This window comes from Stylophora pistillata, chromosome 2 (genome assembly GCF_964205215.1).
Source record: "Stylophora pistillata chromosome 2, jaStyPist1.2, whole genome shotgun sequence".
Lineage (NCBI taxonomy): Eukaryota > Metazoa > Cnidaria > Anthozoa > Scleractinia > Pocilloporidae > Stylophora > Stylophora pistillata.
Window position 1 is genome coordinate 44,850,869 of NC_142520.1, and position 27,709 is coordinate 44,878,577.

At 38.6% G+C, this 27,709-nt stretch overlaps 4 protein-coding genes across 8 annotated transcripts; 2 read left to right on the forward strand and 2 right to left on the reverse strand.

The window, feature by feature from the left end:
* The first annotated feature begins 452 nt into the window (after positions 1–452).
* Positions 453–14,238, forward strand: LOC148739787 (uncharacterized). 2 transcript variants are annotated; one of them, XM_088750032.1, is made up of 16 exons: positions 453–634; positions 1,389–1,445; positions 2,166–2,294; positions 2,728–2,880; positions 3,770–3,890; positions 4,718–4,830; positions 5,257–5,328; positions 6,432–6,656; positions 7,201–7,374; positions 8,286–8,465; positions 9,327–9,467; positions 10,357–10,619; positions 11,310–11,391; positions 11,921–12,031; positions 12,614–12,760; positions 13,832–14,238. In XM_088750032.1, the coding sequence occupies exons 1-16, from the start codon at positions 529–531 to the stop codon at positions 13,945–13,947; spliced, it is 2,190 nt and encodes a 729-aa protein (XP_088606158.1). In that variant the 5' UTR covers positions 453–528; the 3' UTR covers positions 13,948–14,238. The 2 variants fall into 2 exon arrangements, with proteins under 2 accessions (XP_088606158.1, XP_088606159.1); XM_088750033.1 differs by lacking the exon at positions 1,389–1,445.
* LOC111319498 (U11/U12 small nuclear ribonucleoprotein 25 kDa protein-like) lies at positions 14,150–27,679 on the reverse strand. 4 transcript variants are annotated; one of them, XM_088750084.1, is made up of 8 exons: positions 27,432–27,678; positions 21,933–22,038; positions 20,898–20,972; positions 18,153–19,493; positions 17,381–17,764; positions 15,555–17,002; positions 15,155–15,240; positions 14,150–14,457 (listed from the first exon to the last, which is right to left on the reverse strand). In XM_088750084.1, the coding sequence occupies exons 1-4, from the start codon at positions 27,661–27,663 to the stop codon at positions 19,436–19,438; spliced, it is 471 nt and encodes a 156-aa protein (XP_088606210.1). In that variant the 5' UTR covers positions 27,664–27,678; the 3' UTR covers positions 14,150–14,457; positions 15,155–15,240; positions 15,555–17,002; positions 17,381–17,764; positions 18,153–19,435. The 4 variants fall into 4 exon arrangements, with proteins under 4 accessions (XP_088606210.1, XP_088606209.1, XP_088606208.1 ...); XM_088750083.1 differs by lacking the exon at positions 15,155–15,240 and having other exon boundaries at positions 15,555–16,040; XM_088750082.1 differs by lacking the exon at positions 15,155–15,240.
* On the forward strand, positions 22,726–24,114 carry LOC148739788 (uncharacterized). The gene is made up of 2 exons (XM_088750054.1): positions 22,726–22,831; positions 22,937–24,114. The coding sequence occupies exons 1-2, from the start codon at positions 22,805–22,807 to the stop codon at positions 24,014–24,016; spliced, it is 1,107 nt and encodes a 368-aa protein (XP_088606180.1). The 5' UTR covers positions 22,726–22,804; the 3' UTR covers positions 24,017–24,114.
* LOC148739789 (uncharacterized) lies at positions 24,682–27,563 on the reverse strand. Its single transcript, XM_088750047.1, has 3 exons — positions 27,432–27,563; positions 26,390–26,904; positions 24,682–26,002 (listed from the first exon to the last, which is right to left on the reverse strand). Exons 2-3 carry the CDS (start codon positions 26,509–26,511, stop codon positions 24,763–24,765), a joined length of 1,362 nt encoding a protein of 453 aa, XP_088606173.1. The 5' UTR covers positions 26,512–26,904; positions 27,432–27,563; the 3' UTR covers positions 24,682–24,762.
* Positions 27,680–27,709: the final 30 nt, after the last annotated feature.

Sequence of the window (27,709 nt, forward strand, 5' to 3'; positions counted from 1 at the left end):
AACAAAATAATATAACGTGAAGATGAATAAAAATTTGTTTTTCTAATTTTCTATTCATTTATTTAAGAATGTGCTGTCAAACATTTTCACTCACTATCGCAAAGATAAACACCAAGGCTGCTTACAGTTTACTAGGAAAGCAAACAAAAGCAGACAGCTTTATTCCATGATTCCTTTTTTAAACGCAAAGCTTTATACTTCTTATTAATTAGGCTAATTAATTGTGAATTTACGATACTCATTGAAACAAAATCAACTGCCTTCTTTCGCGGCATGATAGAACAGAAGGGAGGTATGAGAAGAAAATCTGAGGAGGCGATTCTTTTGCTCCATATTTTCCTCAAAGAAAATCCTCTTCTTTCAACTCATTTTACCCGCAATGTAAATGGAGAGCCTTTAAGATTTTAACAGCTGTCAGCGAAACAATAGATCGTGCAAAGACGTAGCACAGACGTACCGATGATTCACTTCCCACGAGAGCACATTCTGAGTCAGTATTACGTAGTCGCATGAGATTATTGAAGAACTATGGCGTCCTCAGCGTTGTGCTTATTCCTCATTTTCGGCCTTTACTTTTCTCAGTGCTTTTCAAAGCCTGTCAATAACAGAGATACTGTTCCGCCTCTAGACACGAGTAAGTTGGAAATTTTCTATTCATGTTCGAGGGAAACGTGACAGAAAGATTTATGAAAGATTCTTGTTTTTTATGGCGAGCTAAAGCCAGGTTGATATATATATGTGCTCTCGTGCCTTGAAGTGTACACGGAAAATGTACTGTTTTCCAAGAGGACTTGCAAAATTATTTAACAAATTCTTCTTTCAGCTACGTATAATATCGTTCTTTATACATGCCATAGCTTTTTACGTTTATCTTCAATGAAGCATAGGGTTTTGAAGTTGGGCGACTGTTATTGCTCAGCCTGGTTAAAATTATCAAAATTTTTTGTGTTGTCCTTGCATGTCGCTAGCCATAACAATTGATCGTGAAACTATTCCCTAAACGTAGGCCCTGTCAACACATTCCACAGGCTGTTGTCATCAGATCGTTGATAACATTTAATTTCCGCTCTTCATGTTACGTGTAAAGTTGAAAACAACAAGATTTTATCACTATTAATTACGAAATACCCTAGATATGACCATCAATATTTGTAGAGCCCTTCTTAATTTTGTTGCTCTAGATGTTCGATACCTTACTTGACAAAAGATCAGTGATTGAATAAGTACTTCCTTGGGCTATTCTTAACTGTTTCAATACGAGATATCTGTATTTTGAGGATTAGATCAAGGTAAACATGGGCGCAGTTTTGAAAAATTTCTCGATGAGACATAAATCATAATTAAGCATTCTTTTCGAATTTCATTGTACCTAACAAATTCCTTTTCAGACGAACGGGAGAGAGAACACGCTATAAGCACTGATATTGATGAAATTGCTAACAGAGGTGGGTTGCACGCACACGCAGGAACTGATTCTTTGCCAAATTATTCAGCACCTTCAAAAATGGACCATGCTGCGGCTTAAAGAAAATACAAAACAGTTTTGTTCGGGGCTTAAACTAGATTTGAGCAATCGAAAGATTATAATTTGAAGCAAAAGAGATAACAAAACAACTTATCAAAGTCTACCATTAAGAAAAAAACTCTGTGCTGAATCGGTTTTTCGGGTAGCTCACACACACGGTTCAGATCTACAAGTAATCAATGAAAGCGATCGTCATTTACATAGTTTTTCGTAATTTTTCATAGGTTTTTCCTTTTTCTTCGTCCCCGTTTTACAAGTATCAATAATATTTGGCAACTCTGATGAACCCTTAAGGTCGCACCAAACAAACGCCAATCATAGCCAACATTTCCTGAGAAACTTTTGAAAACTGAACACACGCTCGACGCCCATATTTCACATTAATTTATGATGAATTTATATAGAAAGAACAGCACCTTATGTAAAGTTGAAATTGTCGGGTGAGTGAAAAAACTCATCCGAAAAATACGCGTGCTTTTACGCTGTTGGCAAAAGACTGTTGTCCAAGACGGTGATTTTGACTTACATGCACACTGCAGGAAACCCGAACATCACAACTCTAATCTAAAAGGCTCAGCAGAAACTATCGATCGCGATCTGCCTGGGAAAACTGCTAAATCTTGCTTTGTTTTGATTTCAGAATATGAAACTGTACATGGTCGCATCTTAGCTGTCAACATGGCGCATCTCAGGAAGAAGAGAGAAACAGCGAGCATAGGAGCTCAGTCAGGAGGAACCGTGTTTCACAGAATCGAGGAAGCCAACAAGGGTACTTGCCGGGCCAAGAAGTTTATCTTTCATATCTCTTCAAAGTTTAAATGTCACACATCCGCAGAAAGCTCACGGAATTGTTTTTTTGCATTAACGAGAAACTAGACAAGAATTTTTTTAAGTAACTCACACATTTGCTTTGGAACGCAAGGATGTTGGGGATCCCTTGACCTTTTTGTCATGGAGAAGATCCCATTACCTTTTCCATTTCGTTTTATAATGTAATTACCCCATGCACCATAGCTTACTTACTCTTTTATATCGCTTGTTTTAATCTATGTTTCTTTTAATTTCTGTTTGTGTGTTTGTTTTTCCACATATCACCTAGTAAGCCCGCAAATTGAATTCCAAACCAATATCATACATATACTTATTCGAAACAACTCTGTAAATTCTAATGAGTAACAAAACACCTTTTTAAACCCCACCAGGAAACATTTCCCAATTCTACCAAGGTGATATTCAGCTGGATCCCGAGTTGCAAGAATACATTCTAAATGGAGACAGGTCAAGAAATGCATTAAGAGGTCGTAAAAGGCTGTGGACCAGTCGCATCATACCTTATCGGATCGCTTCGCACATGAGTATGTCTGCATTCAGAAAATGTAGCTAGGGGACCAGTTATTATTTATTAGGGAGGGAGGGGGGAAGTCTGAGGTTTTTGGGGAAGAATCTTACGGCTTCTTTCTCCTTTTTTTTTTTAATAAGGCGAGGGGAGTTATAAAACCCAGCTCTCATCATTGATCTTTCACAAGTGTTTGACACTTTTTCATTGCGTGAAAAAAAAAAAAAAAACAAAAGAAGAAAAAAAAACAAAACAGTTTCCTTTCCCTTTCAAAGGAAGTAGTCATCATCTAAACATCTACTCGACGAACTGAACGGAACAACCATAATTTTTCGTGCGAACGGTGAGACTGACAAGTAGAACTCATTAGGGGGCCTAGGAAAACCTATTTCATTGGCGTGCAACCCTCCGTTTCGATCACGGAAGTTTACATGACATTTCTGACGCAAATGCAGGCTGACTGAGTTTGCTGACAAGATTGATGACATTTCCAATCTGCTGCTAATTGGATGTGTATCAACGATCAACGAGCTAATTGAAACAGTGTACTGATGCACGCATTTCCAATTTCTGAGGTCGTGATACCAGTTCCCACGAGATCGAATATTTACCCATTCCAGTTGGAAAAACCTTAAGGATAAATTAATGCAAATGACAATGTACTTTTTAGCTTTGTTTTTGCTTTGTTTTGTTTTTTAATGGATATAACAAACAAATAAACGAACAAAAAGCAAAGCAAAACAAAAACTGAAGCGAAACGTACCCCGAGAAGGTGACCGGGTTTATTAATGGCGGCATCCGTGATACCTTTGTTTTAGAGGAAATGTTTTTGAAATCTAATCAGTAACCAAATATTAGCCTTTGAGAATTTCACCGCTTATCTATTATTGTTTTGGTTTTTTTTTTAGGTCATATAACTTCAAACATCCGTCAGGCCATTAACGAGTTTCACAGAACGACATGTTTACGATTTGTAAATTACATCAGTGGTTATCATAAAAACTACATTGAATTTAGCAATCCAGATGGGTAGGTAACACATAACGCTCATTTTGAACGGCTTATACCAATTAGTTGACGACAATCATCGCATCATTGATTTCCAAAAATAGACTAACTCGATGAAAATCTTTTCCCAGGTTATCTTAAGATAATAATAATAATAATAATAATAATAATAATGATAACAATAATAATAATTTTATCAATTTCTATAGCGCATTTACCATGTAATGATCTCATGCGCTTTACAACACTGTGAGGGGGATTTTTTCCAGACTGCTAGTGGCAGTTTACAATCAACAGAGGAGAAATTTTACAGATGCCCCCTCCCACGAATTCCCAGTAAACAGACCAGACCACCTCACAGTAATCTTGTGATGTGGGTTCTTTAACGTTCCCTGCCTAACCAAATTAACTGATTGAAAGATGCAAGAGACGGGATTGATTGATTGAACGATAAAAGGAGCATAGCTGGGGGGATCCTGAAGTATTCCTGACCCCTCCCCCTTCCCTCTTATTGTTTTTGTTTGTTTTTTTTTAAATCATGCAAACCATATAATTTAGGTCGTGAAAAACCGCGTAGGTCCTAAAAATCTGTACACGACTCTCCCATTATGGAAAATCCTAACAAAGCCACTGCTCACTGAAAATGAAAAACAAATGAAACGTTTAACCCGAGAGTTCTTTTCATCAAGCGTAAAATCATCGGGTCTTTCTGTTTGTCTCTATTGTTTTTAATAAGGCTGGTGGCCACGAGTCTCAAAATTTTAGTAAGTGATGACTGGATGGTTGATCAGAGGTTTGAGGATGCAAAGAAAAAAGTTTCAGTGTTATCGTCTTTCCCTTTTATTTAGATGCTCATCCAAGGTGGGAAAGAGATACGCTTCCCCGGGTAAACAAGTCATCTCCCTCGCAAGGGGATGTGAGTTCGTGGGAACCATAATTCACGAGATAATGCATGCCATAGGTGAGATTTTTCCAGCGGCTTACACCTCATGGCTATTATGTGACGAATTTTATAAACCCATAATTTTTTTAGCCCTTACTCCCCCTGCCAACTGTTACCTTTTCCAAGCAATATAAAGAAAGGTGAGGTGGGGTACCCTAGCAGCAACTTTTGTGGTAAGGTTTCGGCTAGTTTAAGCTGAAGTGAAGCTGGAGACGAAGTTTTTCATATAGGATAACAATAGATCAGCTTAACGAAATATCTGCTCTTAAAATTACTCAACAAAAGCATATTTCCTAAGTTATCAAGTGCACGCATTTATTGGGTGCATGTGTAAATCAAAATGAAACAGAATGTTATTCCACCAAAACCTTGCCTAGGGCCAAATACCATGCACATCCCAATAACTATAAGAGAGTTTTGCCAACATATCCCGTTTTGCAATAGGTTTCTTCCATGAGCAATCACGGTCGGACAGAGATAAATATGTGAAAATAAACTGGGAGAACATCCTAACAGGTAAGAACCTTTTGCATTTCGCCACTGCAAATAAATGCTCATTTTTTTTTTTCTCATTTTCCTTTTCATAACTTTGCAAAGGAGAAATCAGCTGATTAAACGTACTAAAATTTGTTGCTGGATGGCGGCAAAGGAAACATCACGTAATATGGGTCTTCCTTCGAGTATATACCTACCGCGTTCCACCATCTTCCTTCCCCTGAATCCCCACAGGGCAGCAGCATTCAGGATACCTTTCAAATAGTATTTAGTATTGATTGCCAAAGGAAACTCCCAGCGGTTTAGTTGTTAAAGCATCCTCTTCTGCATTAGTATTCTCATGCTGTCTCAGCGTTTCCTTTGTTCCACATTATTCTATTAGAGAAAACTCTTCGCCAATATCATTTTTTCGTTCACGAAAGAACGTACGTTATGTTGAGCCCGCGCGTGCTTAGATACACTGCATGAATCATTGCAGTTTACGTATAATGATGATTATATCAGTTTTTCGCAATCAGCGTCCTTGTGACAGCTGCCGTGGATTTTGAGCTGTAGTCTCGTCTTTGTGGAGGCGCGGTGGCCTCATGGTTGGTGCGCTCGACTCCGAATCGAGTGGTCCGGGTTCGAGCCCCGGCCGGGGACATTGTGTTGTGTTCTTAGGCAAGACACTTTACTCTCACAGTGCCTCTCTTCACCTAGGTGTATAAAATGGGTACCGGCAAAATTAATGCTGAGGGGTAACCCTGGGATGGACTAGCATCCCATCCAGGGGGGAGTAGAAATACTCCTAGTCGCTTCATGCTACAGAAACCGGAGTTAAGCACCGGCCTAATGGGCCACTAGGCTCGTAAACAGACTTCACCTTACCTTTACCAGTCTCGTCTTTTCGTGACTCTCTTGAGCCACCGGGTAAGTGTCAGCCATCAGGCATCTAACTCCTTGTGCTCATTTCGTTTAGTCTCATATTACGTTTGCTCATGCCTTTGTAAATATTTCTAGGTTTCGAAGTAATTATCGACGAAGGAAATTAAATTGTTGTAATTAAAGCGTCGACTGATACTTCGATAAAGGTGAATCGTATAGCGAGGAAAACAATCATGATTAATTTTTTTTTTCATTTCAAGGATACTCGGACCAGTTTGATAAATACAGCTGGAGAACGATCGATCATCTGGGTGTGTCGTACGACTATCAGTCGATCATGCACTATGATCGTCTTGCGTTTACCAAAAACGGAGAGCCAACTATTGTGGCTACTGGGAATGAAAATATGGAATTTGGCACACCATCCAAAAGGCTCAGCTCAAGAGATATTTTCGAAATAAATGCTCTCTATGACTGCAGAGCAAGTGAGTACGCATTATTTGATATTGTATTTTTGAAAGAATCAGTGAAGGGAACGGTCATTATCTATCGCCTGCTTGGAGAGGAAGGGGGGTGGGGTTGACAAATTGGCTTTTTGTTACGACAAAATTTATCTGATTCCTCTCACCATAGGCTTTGTAGTATTCTTTTCATCCCCAACTTTGTAGTATTCTAGTCATCCCCAATCATTGGTGGTCATTTTTCGATAGTCTTCCTCCTGACCTCACTACTTCCCCCCCCTGAATACCATTAAGCTCGGTCATATTCATACAATCCCCCATAATTGACAGTTTTTCTATATTCCCCCTTTATGTTCTATTGGCGCGCAACAAGCTGCCCCCCTCCCATCCCCCCCCCCACCCATGCGATAATAATGACTCATCTGTTATTTGCCCACCTCAGAGGCTAACGTCGGTTTTAGAGCTAAGTATGCATTAGTCAGTAGGGGCTGCAATTGTAGGCTTCAAATGCTGTTGAAGATTGTGCCCTTTTTTTTAGTGAGATAAGCTTTGAATTTTCCTTTGTCAGCTACATCGTATGGCTGGGCCTCTTGGTCTGGATGGACTCCATGTGATGAAAAATGTTATCGTACCCGCGAGAGATACTGTTACCATTCAGGCAACATTAAGTCTTGTGGTGGAAATGTGAATGCGTACGGAATTGACATCCAAAGAGAAAAATGCCCATCGTCTACATGTCCAGGTTAGCAAAATGGCGGGTAGACTACTTCAATGTGTTTGGGATTGAATATTGGTTTATCCAGACAGAGAAACGACGACAAATTCTCATACAATACTTTTTAGGACGACATTCAGGTTCTAAGATACCAATCATTTTTTTCATTAATTCTTGTTCTGGTTGTCTTCCGTATTCTTCCCCCGATCCGTTGGAGTCAAGGCTTTTTTAATCATAAGAGCCCCCCTCAGGGGCCAGAACAAGTAAGTGAACGCAAAAGGTACGATGGACGATAAGGTTTTCTTTGACCTCGCCCATGACATTTTGAAGTTTCTAGCAAAATGAAATGAAAACATGAGCTTGTCTTCTTGTTAAGTTTTGAACGACTAATAGCTTTACATTAAAACAATCATTTTATTTGCCCTCGACAGAAGCCCATGTTTGACGGGCTCCTGCCCTCGATTAATATGAGTGAACTGTCTATCACGGAATAGACAGCGAGTAGTATAGCCAATTACATTTTAGTATTTGCTATAGGATGTTCGTAGCTTTCTACTAGAACAGAACAAAAATGGGGCCTACCATTTATGAAAGAGGTTAAACGACATTTTGGTCGGGTGGCATAGGTTTAGTGCGATGATTTACCTGTGTCATAGCAATAATCGCCGATTTATAACTAAATTTTGTATTTTGAAGTGCGTTTTTAATAGCCACACAAATCAGTGTTTCTCTAAAATTATACAGATTCACTTGAATTATATGTTTGGAGTTAAGTGTGCACTCAGGCTCTCTTTAGGGCTGAATTACACGCGGTGCATAGCAGTCCTTCGCATAACTCCCTCTGCCTCGCCACTCCGCCACCTCAACGTCAATTAGTCATCTACATTGCTCTATATGAAAGTTCAGATACGATGTCTGATGGTACAAAATCTTTACAGCCCCTGTTGATGGACATTGGGGTCGCTGGTCAGATTGGGGAAGTTGCAGCAAAACCTGCAACGATGGTGTTAGAAGACGATTTCGAAGGTGTAACAAACCCTCTCCCGCTCATGGGGGAAAAAATTGCCAAGGTGATGGGAATGGGCACGAAATGTGTATTTTGAAGAGATGTCATCTGGGTAAGTGAGAAATGATATACACTGCTTAGCTTTCAATAGTTTAACATTGAAAAAAAAAATGGAAAAGGAAAATTATTTACTAGATTATGATGTTTGCGACCCATTTTACATGCTGAAATCTTTATAACTGAGCCTCTTAAAGTTACTAGCCCTATGTTGATTGAGAAGTAAAAGTATGCTGTGTGGAACATTTCATGTCTCAACTATATACTATATCACATACGACCGTATTCCAAAGTCTTTCACTGGGAAGTTCGACATGGCAGATAAATTGATACCCTTCCCTCCCCATCTCCCCCCCCTCCTAATCCTCGGATATTTGTTTGCCGACTTCATCTTTTCCGAGTAGTGAACATGTCTTGGGGAAAACTGTGAGCACATTATAGTCTACGTCACGTCGTGTATTTTGCTCTATGAGGTTCATTTGAAAAGAGTTTTCAAATGGCGCGGGTCATCCCTTGGGAATTCAGTTACAGAGACGATCCATTACACACTTTCCACGCCAAAAATTGACAACAACAGTCGACGAACCTCGCATGATAAAACCTGCTTATGTACCGGGATGGCTCATGATAACTACATAAAAGCATCACACCGCATAATACTTTTACCCTGTGAATGTTTTGGTATTTCATCACTCACTACTGAACAATATAAAAGATGAAGTGTCACGGAAGATGGTACATATACCAGTTGATATGCTTAGATATGCGTGTGATTTACATGTTATTTTTTACTCAAAAACAAATAAAGAAACATAAACAAGGCCAAATAAAACGTAAAGAAAAACGAAAAAGAAATAAACTCATTTTTGTCATTTTCAGTCAGACTTGTACCATTTCCCGTCTTTACCTTTTCCAGACAACGACGATGTTGATTTTGAAAATGCACGTCTTGGGATGTGGAAGAATTCCAACAATGACCATCTCAACTGGAATTTTCATCGAGGCTTCACCCAAACGATGAACACAGGTCCTGAAAAGGATCATACAAGCGGGAAAGGTTATCTTTATACGATATTTCAGCCATAGTCAATAAAGTACTTTAGCAGTAAAACTTGGCAGAGTAGCCTACCATTCGTAATAATTAATAGCGGTTCAGTTATGTTGAACCCAAAAAATATATTTCAATCTTTATTGTATTCTGTTGCAAAAACAAAGGACTGTGCAAGCCAGGGAGCGCTTAAAATCATGTTAAAACCAGGGCTGTTTTTGTCCTTGATTTTTTCTGTACTTCTATAACCTCAGTTTTCCGGCTTTCATGATCACTCTTCTCTAACACATTCATATATGCATTTGCATTACGCACATGCTGTATACAAACCAAAACTTTAACGACCAAAATTCGTCTTTATTGGTTTTCTATCTGCTCATCGGACCTCGTTACTCGAGTGAATATGCCTCCCCAAACATAACAAAAACAGAACATTCATGAGCGACTGAGGTCATGTGATGATGTCATGTGACAAAAAGGGCGGGAAAACACAAAAACAGGGAACCCAGTAACATGCAGTGTTATTCAGTGAATGACAACGGCATGCTTGGAGAAAAAAATAACTCTGAGTGCTCTCAAAAGGAGTCACACCCTCGACCATCCGGTTGGTACATGTAATTCGGACGGTCTATCACTAAGATTTAGGAGACTTGTGGTAGGCTTGGTCCATGATGAAAAACATCCTGCACACTGCAAGGACAGGAATGTCGATATGTAATGCCTCAGCTTAAATATTGTTTAAACTGAATGAAGATGGTAAATTTTAAGCTTGGCGATTGTGAAAGATCATGTTACTCAGTAATATCATATTTCTTGGCTATTTATTGGTCATCGTTTCGTACAGTACAATCAGTTATTCAGTTCTCGTCTTGCTTGTATGTTTTTGTTGTTATGGTAGGATTCTATCTGTACATGGAATCTTCACGAACCCGCCCTGGACAAAGAGCAGACCTTGTAAGCCCCTGGACCCCGGCGAGGAGAGGCGGACAATGCCTTAAGTTTTACTACACCATGTACGGTGGTACGATGGGTAGTCTGGCCATCAAGCTGGAATTATCCAACGGAAAAAATTGGTTTATTTTCTACAAGAATGGTAACCAAGGCAAAGGCTGGAAGAAAGGGATGGGAAATATTGATGTTTCCATGGGCTTGTCATATAAAGTAAGGATGTTTGTGGCAAGATTTCCCTCCTCCCCCCCGTTTAATTCCTTTACGATATCTTCAAGCAGTGTTTTACAACAAGCACCCATCATTGTTCAGGGGGGGGGGAAGGGGCTGAATCTTAGGATGAAATAGACAGTGTTCTTACCCTAAGGCCATGTTTTATCATTTTGCATCTTATTGCTTGTTGAGCGTAAGCTCAGGTAACCGAAATATTTGAGAACCAACCTTTTTTGCACATTAATCTGTTTTTGCGACCAATGCATTGGGTGAATTCAAATAACGCCTTGCTCAACACGTCGGCGAAGCTTCTAACAACTGTATGATGTTTTCAGGTCTCACCAGCCAGTTAGTAGAGGTCTACAGCGTCATGTATTAGTACTGAAATTTAGATTAGTTCCCTCAATTTACAAATAGACTGAGACTAAACTTTCCTCTGTGATTAGTCCAGAAACCTTGCGGTGTCCTCTCAACCAATCAGATGCAAAACTAAAACCAATCACGACTTGAACATTCGGATTTTCTCAGGCTTCAAGCATGTTGCTTGTCTCACTTTGAGTTCTCATTGGTTAACGACAAGGTAAATGTTTGCTCTGATTGGTTGCTTGGATTACTTGGATCTTGTTTTGTTTCCTTTTCGGACGCTCCGTCGAAAACTACCTTATTAACATTATCCTATGACAATCTCAGCTCACCATTCAAGGCACAGTAGGTCAGACTGGATACTCAGATATTGCCATCGATGATGTGTACATCGACCCTGGACTATGCAGTAAGTAGTGCTCTTCAGATGTTTCTTTATCTATTAAAACTTACTGAAAAAGAGGGTCTCATTAGGGTGATAGCTCACGGTTAAAATGGTGGCCATTTTATATTGACCACGGCAAGTGGTCAATATAATTCCATTTTGATCGCCACAAAATTTTTTGAGGTTATTTTTTTTTCTAAGACTATCGGTTAAAATTTGTCAATTTTTGCGCCTAAAGGGTTTTAATTGTTTGGTCGTTTTACGGCTATCTTTTATTGCATTGGTGTCACTATGACGACTCCTTCACCACCACTGCGTTACAGAAAAGGCAATACTGAGCTCTACCATAAACATATTATCCCCTAAGAGAGGCTAGCATTTAAACATTACGGTTAGAAGAATACAGGAATGATGACACACTTAAGCTCTTGATTGTTAAACGAATTCTCCTTGTCAGCACTATATGAAATATATAAAGAAAAGTATGGAGAATATGCTCACTGATGTTAGGATGGAGAGGGTTAACGTAACTCAATGATTTGCTGTCTACCAGAGTGTCAAGATGATTACTACACCTGTCATATCTGGGCAGCCAAAGGTGAATGTTCAGCCAACAAGAAGTGGATGAAAGAAAACTGTAAGAGGAGTTGCAACGTTTGCGGAGGTAGGTAACTCAGAAAATATCGCCCAATGTACATACCTCAAAACCGCATAATTATAAAAACTGGAGGAACTTTTCAGACAAAGGTAACTACCATAGGATAACATGATATGATATAGCTGTTTCAAGTCTTAAAAAAATTAAAAGAACTTTATGTAGATCAAAACTGAAATTTGAGTCTTGGAATACCACCACTCCTTTTAAAAAATTACGACTTTTCTGTTTTTTTTTTTTTTTTGGGGTATTACGTTTTGTTTTTATCAGAAAGTAACAGTCGAGGCGTTTTAGTTCATAAACTGCAAAGATCACTATTGGAGAATTTCAGTTGTTATTAAGAAACGTTTTACTCACTCTGACGAAGGGCTAACGCTCGAAACGTCAGCTTTTTAGCTCTTTACATTAGCCAATTTACAATTTCAACTTAGTTGATAGAACCAAATTACGTTGTTTCACTCGCCTTGTTTGTCAGACTTTTGTTACTGTTGTTTAACGTTTTGTTTTGAATTTTTTTTTTTTTTTTTGACAAACCGTTGTATTTGGTTTATTCAATACTAATCTATTCCTGATGGCTTACATCTATTTCAGCAATCAGTACTACAACACCACCTCCCTCTAACTGTGAGGATAACAGCAAATACAAAGATCAGTGCCCTGGTTGGGCTAGAATTCGTGAATGTCAAAAGAATCCAGCCTTTATGAAGTTTCACTGTCGAAAAAGTTGCAAGATCTGCAGTAAGTGTATATTTGACATTATAACGAGGTTTTAAATGAGGTCTCGCAAAGTTTAGTGAACGTCTTTAAAAGGATAAGAATTATCTTTTAGAATATTGATTACGTCAACTTCTGTCGCAGCTTCATAGGTGTTTGCGGTGGATTCTAAATTTCGCAGCATAATAATGAACCTTTTTCTGAGGAATAATGGGAAAAAGGGATTGCAGTAGAATTAAATATTGAGGTAGAAAAAAATTGGATAGCTGTTGCAATTGAGAGAATGTGTTCTACTGGAGTCAACGGTAAAATCAAATTGCCTGAGTGGCGGGAAAAGACGAGCGGCCAAATCGTGATTAGTGTTAGTTTCATCTGATTGGCTTAGAGAGCGATGCGAGTTCTCTGGACCAATTACAGAGCAAGGTAATGCAAAACATAAGAAATCCCGGGTTACTTTCGACACTCAACATTGAAAATTGCTCTATGAAATTATATCAGATACCGTATGCCTACGATTATTTAAGAAAACGAGACAGGTTTCCGCGGTTATGCCCGGCGCTTTGAATTCTTTGGAGGTCATCTCATGTTCCTAAAGATTCCCACATGCATTAAAAACTCTTCAGTAATGTCACTTTTGTGCATGTTTTAACTGTGAAAACGATGGCAACGCTGGCTGAAATCGTAGACTTAGCGCTTGCAAAATACCTTACGTCCACCGATCATTCACGGCTTAAATGAAAGAAAAACTCAATAAGTCAATAACTCAATAAGTCAACAAGAGTAAAGAGAACCATGTTTCAATTTCTCAAGCAACACCACTTGATACCAAATTTAACTTAGTAGAAGTCAGGTTTTGTTTTTCCTCCATTATCCTTCGTCCTTAAATGAACACGAAGAAGAGTAAGTGAAATTATCTTTGAATGGAGTTTTTTCACCGAGATCAAGTCGACATCAATGAACGATGGAGAGGAAAAGGCTGAAAAACATACTTTATTTTTTTTTTCTCTATTACTGAATTTCTGGAGAACTGGCTCGAATTCTACCTTTTAACATGTACTTCTAACAGATTTGACCTTTTTTTTTCTCATTTCGCAGCACCTGCATGCACAGATTCAGACAAACGCTGTTCTGCGTGGGCCAAAATCGGTGAATGTTCCAAGAATCCATCGTGGATGGGGCCAAACTGTAGGAAGAGTTGCAAGCAGTGCTGAATAAAATTCTGGTTCAGCTTTAAATTCTTTTCAGTTTTAATACTTCTGCGGTCAATCTATCTTCTACTGGAGCTGAAACTTTTGGGTGGTAAAGTAAACGCAGTGGATTGGAATCATAAAGGAATTTACAATCTCAATACGGATGTCTATCATCTGACTTTTAGAAAGAATGACTGAATTGTCTCACCACTGCAAGACTTAGCACTGTGATTCACTTTATTAAAAATAAATATTTAACTGCAATAAATTACATTCATCCAAAAACACATTAAAAGCTCATAATTTAACTGAGTTCCATTTCATGCTATTTCGTTCCACTTTGCCCTCTTTCCATCGTACTCGCTCATACGGGTACTTCTTTCATTCTCCCAATCTCGCAAGGCATCTTGGATCATTAATTGCTGCATCACAAGTGACACGAGTCTGTCACAGTCTCCAAGGACCCTGGAGCCCGTCTGTGTCCCTTGTAAATCCTTCGCGAGGCATAGTTTGTCCACATCTATCTTTTGCCTAGAAAACCAAAAGGATGCACTTTCCTTGATTAATTGTTAATACCAAATCGTTGTGCAACTGTTCTGTCCTTGTTGTTGTTGTTGCTGTTTTGTTGTGTTTTTTCTCAGGCCATCCGTAAGAGGCCTGGCTTTAAAATCTGGGGAACGAGTCCTGGTCAATATCGAGGCTCTAAAGCACACATGCAAGAGTCCAAGTTTTTTTAACTAGTTGAAAAGCAGGTCAAGACACTGAAAAATATGTGGAAGCAATATAAGTTTTTACAAGATTTCCAAGTGCCCTGAAGGATATTAGGCCTGCAAAACCAGAGCGTCTAGCCACTGCTCAAAGGTGTTGCCTCAAACATACACAGCCACTTTTTGGCTTCTATCAGGGAACACTCATCTCCACAGCCCTGTACTACGTGTATGTGTCAGGCCAAGAATTTTTAAATATGTGAGCATATACCGGTATGTAAGCAATGATTCCTTCACAATCAAAGCCCATTCAAAATTTTAAAGTCATTTTGCAGTGCCACCCTTAAAATGCCAATCTATAAATTCAATAAAACATCTTTACATGACTTGTATAATGGATTGGAATCTAAATCAAATCTCTAAATCAAGAAAGAAGCAAAATTTTGGAAAAATAAAATGAACTGTTAGATTTTCCCTATTTTTACACGAGGTCTTCTTTCAGATTAAAAAATAGTTCTTACCGCCATCTTGATCTGGTTTACTGTGTTCCTTGCCTTTATTTGGAATACACAACATTAACCAAGAATTTGATCATGGTGTATAACAGCTGTACATAGTGTGAAAAGAACATGGGCATGGGAGTAATTAGAATTAGAGCAAAAGCTCTCAGTCATAGGTTGAAATATCAGAATTTTTCCAGTCACTCCAGGGCTCGATACTAACATTTCAACTTACTAGCCACGTGGCTATAGTGACATCTTAGATGTTATGACAATTTCAGTTTGTTTACTAGCTAAACTGGCTAGTGGAAATAAAAAACCACTAGCCAAAACTGAATTTCTACTAGTCTGTGGCTAGTGAGCTACCGTTAGTGTCGAGCCCTGCACTCATATCATCAGATGACAAACACTAAATTCCCACCTTTCTTTTGCACTTGTATCCAGTTCTGAACCAGATCACAAAAATCCCACAGTTTAGCATGTCTTGGTGTCTTCAGAGTCCTAGTACCTAAATCATTCAGTTCTTCAAAATATGAGCTTGCATGATCATCAAGAACATACTGTAAAATGCTCTCTGATGATGCGTGTCACACTTCGCGCATTTTTCCATGAAGACATTGCCATGTAACTCTGACAGGTCTTTCTCTGGAATTCCAGACAGTCCATGTATCCATGTAGTCTATCTCCATTCTGACTGACAATGTGCTTGAGGAAACCTGACTGAATCAACTTGCAAAGAGCTTCTTGAGTGTCTGTTGGACATACTGTAGTTCTTCATATGGTAGACCACAATCTTTATCACCCTTCTCATGTTCGTCCCCCTTGTCAACATTATCAATAACAGTCTTTGGAGATCTCGTTTTCTGGTTTGTTATCATGGCCTTCATTTACTACTTCAGTTTAGTGGCTTTCCCAATAAAAAGTAAAATAAAAAGAACTTATGATTTCAGTAAGGCAGGTTATCAAAGTAGAAAAAAGTATACAGAGGAAAACTAAAGCGGGAAAAGAAATGCTGCACAGAAATAACACACTTGATACAGTAGAGAAGGTTGTGGCTATAGATTCATTGTGTTGAATACACTGGTAACCCAGTGTTATCCTTTGTTTCACATTGTCTTTTATAACACAACCAAAGTAAAATCGCGCTCTGATTGGTCAATTTAGTGTCCCCCATTTGCCCATGGGTGTACGCTGGTGACGTGAGCAAATGCAAAGACTATTTTTCCGTGCGCGCTTGTTTTTTCAGGTCCCGTAAGATTTGTTAAATAAAAGGGAACTCTTTAGCTACAATGTATCAATGTTATGTTATAAAACAAATGGTAAACACCACAGCGTACACTATTGAGTTATGGATGCACTTGGGAGGTTTGCTAAGCACTCAAGAAGCTAGAGTCGCTCTCGGCTATCGCCTCGAGCGACTCTTATGCTTCTTTCGTGCTAAGCAACCTCCCTCGTGCATCCATAACTCAATAGTGTACGCTGTGGTGTTTACTATTTGTTAATTGCTAGTCTTCTTCTGGTCAAGATACTGATACATTACTATGCCTCACAAAGCCTTACATTTCCCTTTGATTGGCCAGAATTCACCACCTTTGACAGGCACACTTCTGAAATTTTTATCTCAGTCTGCAACCCCTCTTTGTAAGGCTTTCCTGTCAGGCCAATCATAAAATCTAAGAAGTCTATAAACCCTTTATCCTCTAGGAGTAATGATCAGCATCTAACCTCACATTACAGTATCACTACAGAGTAAAACATCGAAGTCATGAGAATAAAAAAGAATCACCAACTGAAAAACCTCTTGAGTCACTCAGATTGACCAATGCTTTGTTTCAGAGTAATATGGAGTTTTTGAAAAATCTTCTCTCACTGAAAAAAAAATCTCATTGTAGTGTATTGAGAACACAGTAAAAGTACTTCTACTAGTGTTAGTGATATTACTGTAAGATTACTGAGTGATGTGAAAGTACTGTTACTAAGTAAGACTATTCTACCAACTTATAAGATACTTGATCAACGAATAAAGATAGAATAGTGGTAAGCAATTGAGGAGTGTGTGTCTCCACTAAATGAATACACAACACTCATGAAAATCAGAGAAGTGCACATTGTAAATGTGAACATTAAGTGGAGTGGGTGGGGGAATTTTGATACCATGCCCTATTCACCCTCGATCCATTGTAAACATTGTGGTTGAGTTTATCAATATATTACTGGTATCCAAAAGTTGTATTTGAGCCTTCTCACCTATCTTCCGCAGTGCTTTTGCCAGATTTCCCTCCGTAGTCCCCGATACCGGCAGATGTCGAGATCCCAGCACCGGTGAATGCCACACAGTGCTTAGCTTTCCTTATCAAGTCAGCAATTCTCGAGGCTTCGTTGATGACAATATCGAGAGAGTCCTGATACTCGGAAGTTTTCGACGCTTCTTTCACCAGCTTCTTCTCATCCGCACTCAATACAAGTGGTGCATTCGTTTTGCTCCTCATTCGAGTAGTTTTGATGAACAAATTCCAACAATTATTGATGAAAAATTCCATCTCCGCTCAGCCTCCATTTTATCTTCGAGCGGTACGTGTGCTGCTTAGAGAAGCCGCTGTGAGGTACCATGGTACGAGCTTCGACCCTCGCCTCCGAAAATGAAATACGGGGAAATTTGCAGTCACTAAAACTGCAATTGGCTAGATTGCAGAATACCCGGCCACTCATTTACATGTCATTGAATGAGAATAGCCTCTATTGCGCAATTGTGTTATGTTTCGTTCTTCAAAGCCTTCCGATACAGGTAAATGAGGTGGCCGGGTATTCTGCAATTGCTCCCTACAATTTGCAAAAGAGCATGAAAGTGGTTTTCAGAACTCTGCCTTCCCCCCCCCCCCCTTTTTAACATTCTCCACTGGTTGCACCCCTTGTCCAAGCTTTAGTAACTGCTGTTTTCATTATTTAAATGAATAAAATGACAAAATTTTAAAAATAATGTTATTCTGAGAGTTACCCAGTAGCATGTTGTCGCATTTACCTGACAGCTCCCTTTTATCATAGTTATGATTTTATCCATTTTAAATCCATTTTAAATCCTGGTGGAAAGAGGCACCACTGACAGTGAGAGTTGAGTGTCTTGCCTGAAAAAATAAATACAGTAGAACCCTGCTGCCCCTAACATGGTTAACTTGAACCTTTCAGTAACTTGAACAAGATCTGCTTAATTCCCTTGACCCCATTGACCACTTTCCTAAATGGCTGCCAGATTAATATTCTTTTGTTTAAATTTAAATTAGCCTTTCTGGCCTCGCTTGAGATAATGTATTATTTTAGATTTTGAACTGGAGAACGAGGTCAGAAAGGCTAATTTAAATTTAAACAAAAGAATAGTAATCCGGCAGCCATTTATGAAAGTGGTCTATATTTAAATCATTTACAGCGAAATGGTACACAGCACAATAGCAGCAGCAGAGTGGAAAATTAATATAATAAATAAATAATTAAGGAATAATTGAGAAATAAAGACAATGACTTAGTCAGAGCTTGGACCCAGTCCATTTGATCTACAGTCCAGCAAACTAATTTCTGTATCTTCCCAAAACATAATTCCAGACACATTGATTTCTGATAGCTCGTTATTAATCATTGATGGTTCACATCCTTTTTTAATGCCATTATGTCACACGGTAATTAATTTTACAAAAGTCTGGGTGAGATTAGACCAAACCAACACTTAATCAATGACCAAAAATCTGTCGAAGTACTTCTCATGAATGCCCAGTTGCTAAATTTTATCATTCACTCATTCATTTCTTATGTACAGTATATCAAATAAAAATAAAAAAAATTAAAAAAATCAATCATTACTACACAAATTGCCAAGAAATTAAGGAGGCTCAGAACTAAATGAACTTGGCTGAGAGTAATACAAAAACAAGATCTTCCCTGCTTTCACCATCTAATACAGTAGTTTAGGAAACTTCTCTCATGAATGACTGCCAATGATGGAATTTGTGGCTATGACCTCAAAAGGGGCCATGCAACATCAGTGAATCTCTGCAGTGTTGAGTCTACTGAACTTCTATATCATCACAATACCAGCTGTGGGCCTTACACGTGTAGCAATATGTTCTCTACTCTCTCATGGGGGTAGAACAACAACAACAACAAAAATTATTGCATTCTCTGAGATCACTGGGAAACTTTTCATCTCTCCTGTGAGCCAGAAGGTACATGATAGAGGATGTGATCCCAAATCTGCCATCCTGCTTTAGACCAGCTTTTCTTCCCATCATCTAAGAATAAATCTTGATGATCAAATTATTTCCTTCGGAGTCTCTTCACAAAAGTAACCTCATCTTTACTTTGAACGCCATAACTGCAAAGAGAAACAAATCTTACACTAAAGGTGATCAAAATTGCTCAGTCACCCAAGCTTTCAAATCTTTCAGGCACACTTTCTTTTTTCTCATTTAGTTTTTATTACATATGTGCAGATTATAATCAAAATTTAAGATATGGGTGAGATATTTCTGCACAGAGAAATGAAGTTATTCATAAGAAAAACAAAACTTCCCTTGAAAAAAAATACAGACAGTCTGAATAATTGAATGTATAAAAATTGCAAAATAAATTACATTAATCAATTTTTTCAAAGTGAAATTCTTTAGAAAATGTTTAATAAAAAATAGAAGTTAAGCTCTAAAATACTGAGTCTGCAAACTTATAACTACATGTACATGTCTGCTCTAAAACAAACAGTTCCATTTCTCAATCACAGTCAGAAATAAGAAAAGTTTAAAGCTGCTCAGTTAACAGTTTACATCCTAATATCAGTGAGTAAATTCTTCATACTGTTCTCTTTAACAAATGGTAAACACCACAGCATACACTATTGAGTTCTGGATGCATGTGGGAGTTTGCTAAGCACAAAAGAAGCATAAGAGTTGCATAAGGTGATAGCTCAGAGAGTGACTCTAGCTTCTCGAGTGCTTGGCAAACCTCCCAAGTGCATCCATAACTCAATAGTGTATGCTGTGGCATTTACATGTACCATTTGTTTTATAGCATAACATTGAACATTGTAGCAAAAGAGATTTCTTTTATCTAACAAATCTTACATGACCAGAAAAAAACAAGTGTGCGTGGAAAACTAGTCTTTGCATTTGCTCACACCAGAAGTGTACACCCATTGGCAAATGGTGGATGCTGAATTGACCAATCAGAGTGTGCACTTTTCTTTGGTTATGTTATAATTACATTTCCTAGGGAGACATGGAGAATTATTTGAAAAAAACCAAGAGCTTCTTTAGCTGCATGGTGATCATTTCCTTTCTTCTCCATGACCATAATGTGTGGTTCAGGTAGAGGGATATTTAAGGAGAAATTGGATGCTAGTCACTTTCATGGGTAAAAGCATTCTATCATAATACATATATCTTATTAACCAAGCGTGAGGGCCGTACTTGGAGAATATTGGCCTGAGGTCTTGACATTACGGACCGAGCTGCGGTCCGTACGAAGATGACCGAGGGCCAATACTTTTCCAGTATAGTCCTGAGCAAGCTTGGTTAATAAGAGATTTATTATATGACTGAAGTTCAAAGGGACACAAGTGCAGTATCATTCGCGACCATTTGGGACAGTGCCCAGTCCAATACTGAGAGAATATTGACTGGCAAAAGAGCATTTTGATTGGTTGAATTTAGTTATTGGCCCTCTGACTGCCCGAGTCGTGTAATAATATTAAATAATTCATAACCATTTCTACCCATTGACTTACTACGTGAGTGGTTGATGATCCTCTGTTAGCTTCTGTCCTTCAAATGACAACCAATAGGTTTTCCAAACGTACTTCCTATTAATTATAACTTATATGTATTAAATTTATTACATAAAGATTTGTGTAAAGAAAGATTAACATTTAATTGTTTGTCTCAAATGTTGGCTTTGATACTAATCAGCAGTTATGCTTTTTAATAGTAGGCATCCATGCTTCATGAATTTCAATTTCTGTATCTCTACTGAAGTTTTAGCTTTGCATATATGTAAGTTGAACAGGTCAAGTTAATATTTATTTTATAGCAGGGCTCCCACATGCAAAGCGTGCGTGGAGCAGAGCCCCATACCCATGGAATATGGCCAACCTCTTTTCGTTTGGTTGTCACGTGACTGACCGAGCATATGTGCCTTCAGATTGCATGGGTAGGGTAGGGGACACTATCAAAACGAAGGGAGGGGTGTCTCAGGCGAGTCTTGGCAATTGCACATCTTTTATGTCATCATTAATATTACGAACTTGGGAGCTCTGCTTTTAGGCTTGGCTAAACCTATAAATTTAGGCTTTATAGCCCTTCGCCACAAGTGTGAGTGTTTCACTATAAAATTCAACAAGTTTTCAAGTAGAAAGCTAAGAGATGAAATGAAAATCAGGGTACGTTGTTTGATTCAATACCAAATTTTCAAGGCTACAGAGTGTAAAAACATAACAATGTATAGCACACACAAAGTGGTAGACTGATATTTTGATCTTGAAAGTACAGTGTATAGATCTAATTAAATCAATCAGAAATATCAAACTATGTAAAAAAAGTAGGGCCAGTTTTTTTTTAGATAAAATTTAGCCTTTGTTTAATTAGACTGCATTCTAAACTATGTTGAATTTGGCTAAATCTTTTATCTCAATGTTTATTTTTGTGGGCAGTGTACAGAGGACTGAAAGCTAGCATTGAAGGAGATATTAATATTAAATGAAAACAAACCCCTAAAGAAAATAGAGTGTAAAATTAACATGATTCAGTTTCTTAAATCCACTTACCAGGAGACAACATTTGGGCCTCCTTCCCTGGATAGTTTGAGTGAGATGTGTCTTTGTATTGCCTTCTTTAAGTCATGCACTGTTGCATTTTGGATGACAACTACAGCTGAAGGTGTTTTAAAAAACAAATAACATTATAATGTACTCACTGTATACATAGAACCATCAAGTAAATAACATTCTGGGCCCAGGTGTTCCAAGACCGATCTGCGCTAACCCAGGGTTAAATTTTAATCCAGGTTGCTATATTTCTCTGTTCAAAAGCTGTTTTAGGATGATTTTCCTGCTTCTTCCTAAAGCATTCAATCATCAAATCGTAGACATACGGAATTAAACTGAATTTTCTTTTAAAGCTTTCAGATCTGCAATTAGATTTTACACTAACCCCGGGTTTTCTTAACCTGCTTTTGAACAACCTGGCCCTGTTCTTTTGGCTTTCATCTCTGTCCATCAGAGTTCCCTCAAGAGTTAATAATATTTCATAATTATTCACCAAAGTAGAGTTGAATAGTGGAGGGTATGAACCAACCTGCAAAGGGATGAGGTATTAATGCCCACCAATGTCACTGACATTGGGGTGAAAAATTGTTTTTAATTAGTAGAAACCACGCACAAAACAAAAATGTAGTTTATAATCTCAGTCAGTATAGAGTCCTTAAGCGGTGACGTCACGTTTCCATGGTGCTAAAAATCTCAGTTCCAAACAAGCGCCCATTCGATTCAAAATGGCGACATTATCCATCGCTTTGCTTTTTTCTTTCTTCTCAGAAGAAAAGAAATCTATAAAAAAGGGAGAAAACCACTTTAAGTCAGATCACATTGAAGCATTTACTTACCAGCAGGGTGTTTTATGAGGAGAAGTACACGCAAGCATGAAACAAAAGGTTTATAAAGTGACGGTGAGTTGCTATTCTTTGCATCATCGATCTTTTACTAGTAGCATCTTGCTGAAAAAACCGTTTCTATTTGCCGAACTAAATGCCATTAATCTTGACATCTTGCAGATTTATTTGGATGAAGAACATGAAATAAAATCAACCGAGTGTGAATGTCCAAGAGGCGTGTTTAAATGCAGTCACGCAGCAGCCCTCTTTATTCACGGTATTCACAAACTGAGCCGAACTGACGTCGAATGCCAGTGGCGGAAACGAAAGTCAAATACATCGCTTTCAACTCAAGCGGTCACAGAAATGTTCCCCCCGCCTAAAAGGTATTCTGCTCTGTCGAGAAAGCCTACACAAGCTGACCATTGCGCGTTGTACGAAGACCTGAAGGAATATGGGCGGTTTACGGGGCTCTGCTGGCTAATCAGCCCTGAGCCACCTATTGCTAACCAGCTTCCTTTTCCAACCATAGAAGAAATTATTTTCTCTGACGAGTTTCTTCAAGCCACTGGGCGTCAGCAGCAGCTGGACTGTTTGGTTCGCCTTTCCAGATTACAAGAAACGAACATTTTAAGGGTTAGCGAATTAACTGCTGGCCAGCGAGACAACCCGGCCTGGTTTTTGGCGAGAAGGGGCCGCCTTACAGCCAGTAACTTCGGCTCTGTCCTAAAGGCAAAGAGGATCACTCCTTCACTTATTAAACGTCTTCTCGGGGAGTACGACCTATCAAGGGTAAAGGCAGTGCAATGGGGAGTAAATAATGAAGAGGAAGCCGTCAAAGCATTCACCCTGAAAACAGGGTTGGCAGTGAAAGGAACTGGAATCTGGTTTCATTCATCTGGAATTCTTGGTTCATCTCCAGATGGTATCATTGATGAAGGAACTGTTCTTGAGGTGAAGTGTCCGTACACGGAACGGAACCTAACAGTAGCAGAGGCAGTGGAGTCAGCAACATTTTGCCTTGAAAAATGTAGAAGTGGACAGGGCTACGCCTTGAAAAAAGACCATGTTTATTGGCACCAGGTCCAAGGAGAAATGTACTTCTCACGTAGGAGGTTTTGTTATTTTGTGGTATGGACCACAAAGGATATAGCTATTGTAAAAATAGAAAGAGATGAAAAATGGGTGGCAAACATTCCTGTCTTGACCCAATTCTATTTTGATAATATATTCCCTAGAATAGTGGAAGGAGAATTGTAATTTGCTAATTATGGTCTAGCTCTCTTCCTTTACCCTTTGAATGCCAAATGTCAAGATTAAGTTTTAGACTGTTTTTGTTTCCCAAATGAACACGAGGGCATGATTTTCTCTAGTAGTGAAATAAAAAAAGGCTTGTTAATGAACGATTTGTTTTAAAAAATAATGATACTCGTCGGTTTTCAGTCCTCAAATTGACCCACCACTACTAGTTTGGTGTGAGGGAGTTGTGGTAACAGGCTATACATATATTTGCATTTTTATTAATAAACACAAGGATAACATGGTATTATTTAAAAGACATGGAAGAATGGTACATCATTTAATGTTGTTTTCTTGGGGGGAAGGGAAACTCCCATATAAAAGTGATGGAATGCTCATGGGAAATGTTCAGAAAGACCCCTTAAGGGTAACTGTGGGCAGTACTTGCTTATATTTTTATCCCCAAAAAGACATCCATTGTAAAACATATGTCAAAACTTCTTTTAACTTCTGTTCTCCTAAACATGATAAAAGAATTCTCGCAGTGATCTAATTTGACACCCTATGTACACCCAGGCTGTACCAGATGATGAATATTGTAATCCCTAGGAGGTAAAATCATCCCTTTACTGTTATATTAGAATGCCCCCCCCCACCCCTCTAGCTGTATTTTCTTCTGAGTAAGCCTCAGTCTACAAATTATTTTATTTCTATTTGAACAACAAGAATTATTAAAAATCTGTCCAATGTAGTCTTCAAGCATAAAACTACTCAAAAACCATATCTTCACATCCCTCTTTGATGAGAGGAAATTGCAAATTTACAAGTGCTGCACATAACTGAAACAAAATGTCAGCATAGCAGCGCAAATACGAAGGAATGAAGCCTAAAATTTTGAAGTCTTTCAGCCTAGCATTGGCTCTTTCGACATGAATCCGTGCTTTAGCTATGGCTTTTGTTTTCTTAACCTCACTCTCTGTGAAATTTCCATTATTCAGAAAAGGTGGGATATTGACACAGACACCATGTGGTACAACATCCTGGATAAGGAAACCCTTGTCCGCCAGAATCATATCTCCAGCTGTCAAGTGATTAAGGAGTCCAGACTGTTGCACAATGGCCTTGTCTGAAATAGAACCTGGATACAGCCGACTGACATAAGTAATGACTCCATTTGGTGCAACACCAACTATTACCTTAAAGGAATTCATTCCTCTGTATGATGAATAGGTCGCATTTTGCTGACTCATCAATCCCGGTACAGCAACCTCAATATCTGTGCAGTCTATAACAATCCGACAGGATTCAAATTGCCTGAAAGAGGAGGGTGCAGAGATCTTGTTTTTTTCCCGTGATGGAATCGACGTCATTAGGTCATCAAACAAAATTTCATGCAAAACATGAGTGAATGTTATAACAATGTTAGAAATTGTGGCCACACTACAATGAAACAATTGGGCTAGGTGAAGCTGTGTGTAGTTCTGTCGTACTTTCATTAAAGTGATAAAAATTTGATCCTCAAAATTGATGGATTCTACCTTCCATCCAGCAAAATAGTTCACGCTATCTTTAAATCTAAGAGCATGCTTTACAACAATATTAAAGACTTCTTTGGTTGGAAGACCTGTCTCCATTCGTATTACATCTCCCTCAAGCGCAGACACAGTGTACTTGTTCCTCTTATACTGGACAGTTTGGTTAAGTTCCTTTAGCTCCCTGTTGGCAAAGTCAAGCTCTGCTTCCAGGATAATCTCCTGTGTTGTTTGCAGGTTTTCTTCTGTGTCAGCTACTGATGGCTGTTCATTTTTTCGTGCAAATTCTATCATCTGTGAAAGAGACTCTACCTCTGATTCAGTATTCTTTATTTTCTTCGGCGGTGGACCCCTTTGTTCAGTAAATAACTTATGCTTATTGCGTTCAAACACTTCAGGACTATTGGCTTTCTGGCCATTCCTAAAATGGCAGCTACATACTCTTGAGTACTTGCTGGGCTCTCGATCTTCTCTTCTGTTAATAACAAAACACCCGATTTAGTGATTCTGTTGTCAACAACATAGCCGTTCCACAACCAGTGAAGGCAAAATCGCGAAGCGACGCGAAACATTTCGTGAATCGATCAAGCACGTTACATAGCAGATCTACATTGGTTTTAAATGTATCTAAATTCCAAAAACACGATGAAGCACTCAGATTTAAGGTTTTGGCTGCGGAAAATACAAAGCGACCGTTAAAAAGACAACTAGCTGAAGCTTCTATAATTCAGTATTCGATGATTCTCCCTCATGTCCTGATCTCAACTCTTCACCTGAATAGAGTTCGTAGATCTCACTTAAAATCACGTAATTCATCAAATTCTCACCGATTAAGGAATTCTTTTTGAATATCAGTTCATACCTTATGAGTCGAATCCATCTCTTGTACTCGTCGTTCTGCTTTGTAGCGCTTGGAAAAGCGAAGAACTTGCAAGTGTTGCCCTCCGACAAATGGCCACATGTAGGAGCAAAACAGTAAACCATTTTGCCCGTTTGACCCGCGTCCTTTACACTTCTTAAACAAAAGTTGATCCCTTGGATGACCCTTTAACCTTTCCTGTTTTTTTTTTTTACTGTCTTTTGTGGGATTACACTGGATAATTAAAGCTTTAGACATTCAAAACAAAGGAAGCGTGTCCAAAGCGCTCGCATAAGATATTTTGTTTAGAACTGCATTTTTTAGCGCCATGGTAACGTGACGTCACACTTAAGGACTCAATTCCAAAATGTGGTTGCATAAGACCCACTTGACATGCAATTCTGTCTCTTTGCTGTTCAGAGGTGAAATTGGCACTTGGTAATCAATTTTGATTTAGCCAGTCAGTGCACAAGAAAGGCACTTTTCACTTGATTGTATAGCACAGGTGTATCTACTAACTATAAGAAATTATTGGATGAGGTTAGGTATGATATCTTGATTTATCAAAACCCAGGTCTGATTTGCCAGCCAAAGCCAAACGGTGAGGCAGATAACACAGACACAAGGTTTGGCAATTGATTAAATCATGCGAAAACCCAATTCAATAATCGTTTTATCATACAATGTACATTTTAAAACATTATCTACAAAAAAAGGGACTACTATAAGTTTGCAAAAGTTTGAGAACATTACACTGGCGAGGGTCTTGTAAACTAAGCAGAACTTGCTCAACATGCTGCCTATAATATCTGCTGTAGATATTGGGTTATCGTGTCAACTTCGTATGCTATTGTATATTGACTGAATGCTCTCGACCAATTAAATTTTTCATGGTAAGTCTAATGTAGAATAATATTTTCCTAATTAAAGTAATTTATTTTGATATTCTTAACCTATTTCTCTATCAACAATTAATGGAGTAGGCAGCTACAGTTGTTTCATGATTAAAAATTCTACGTTAGAAAACATTTGAGGTTCTTCTTACGTAGCAAAGTGCCTTGTTCATCTTGCTGACGAACGTTCACAACAATAGCGCGGCCATGTTCCAGTGCAATCTGCGAGTTCACTTCATCGAGAGTTGGTTCATTTGGCAATCCAATAAGCAGTGGATCTCCCATTGTCTTTCCTAGTTTTTCAGTGAAGAGAGCCATCACTTCTGGATGCGATAGAGAGTCAATCTTTTTCTCCAATTCTTCTAGGCCCCCTTCGTCCGCCATATTGACTTGAGATTCATTCCCAGGTTTTCTCGAGGTTCCAATCAGA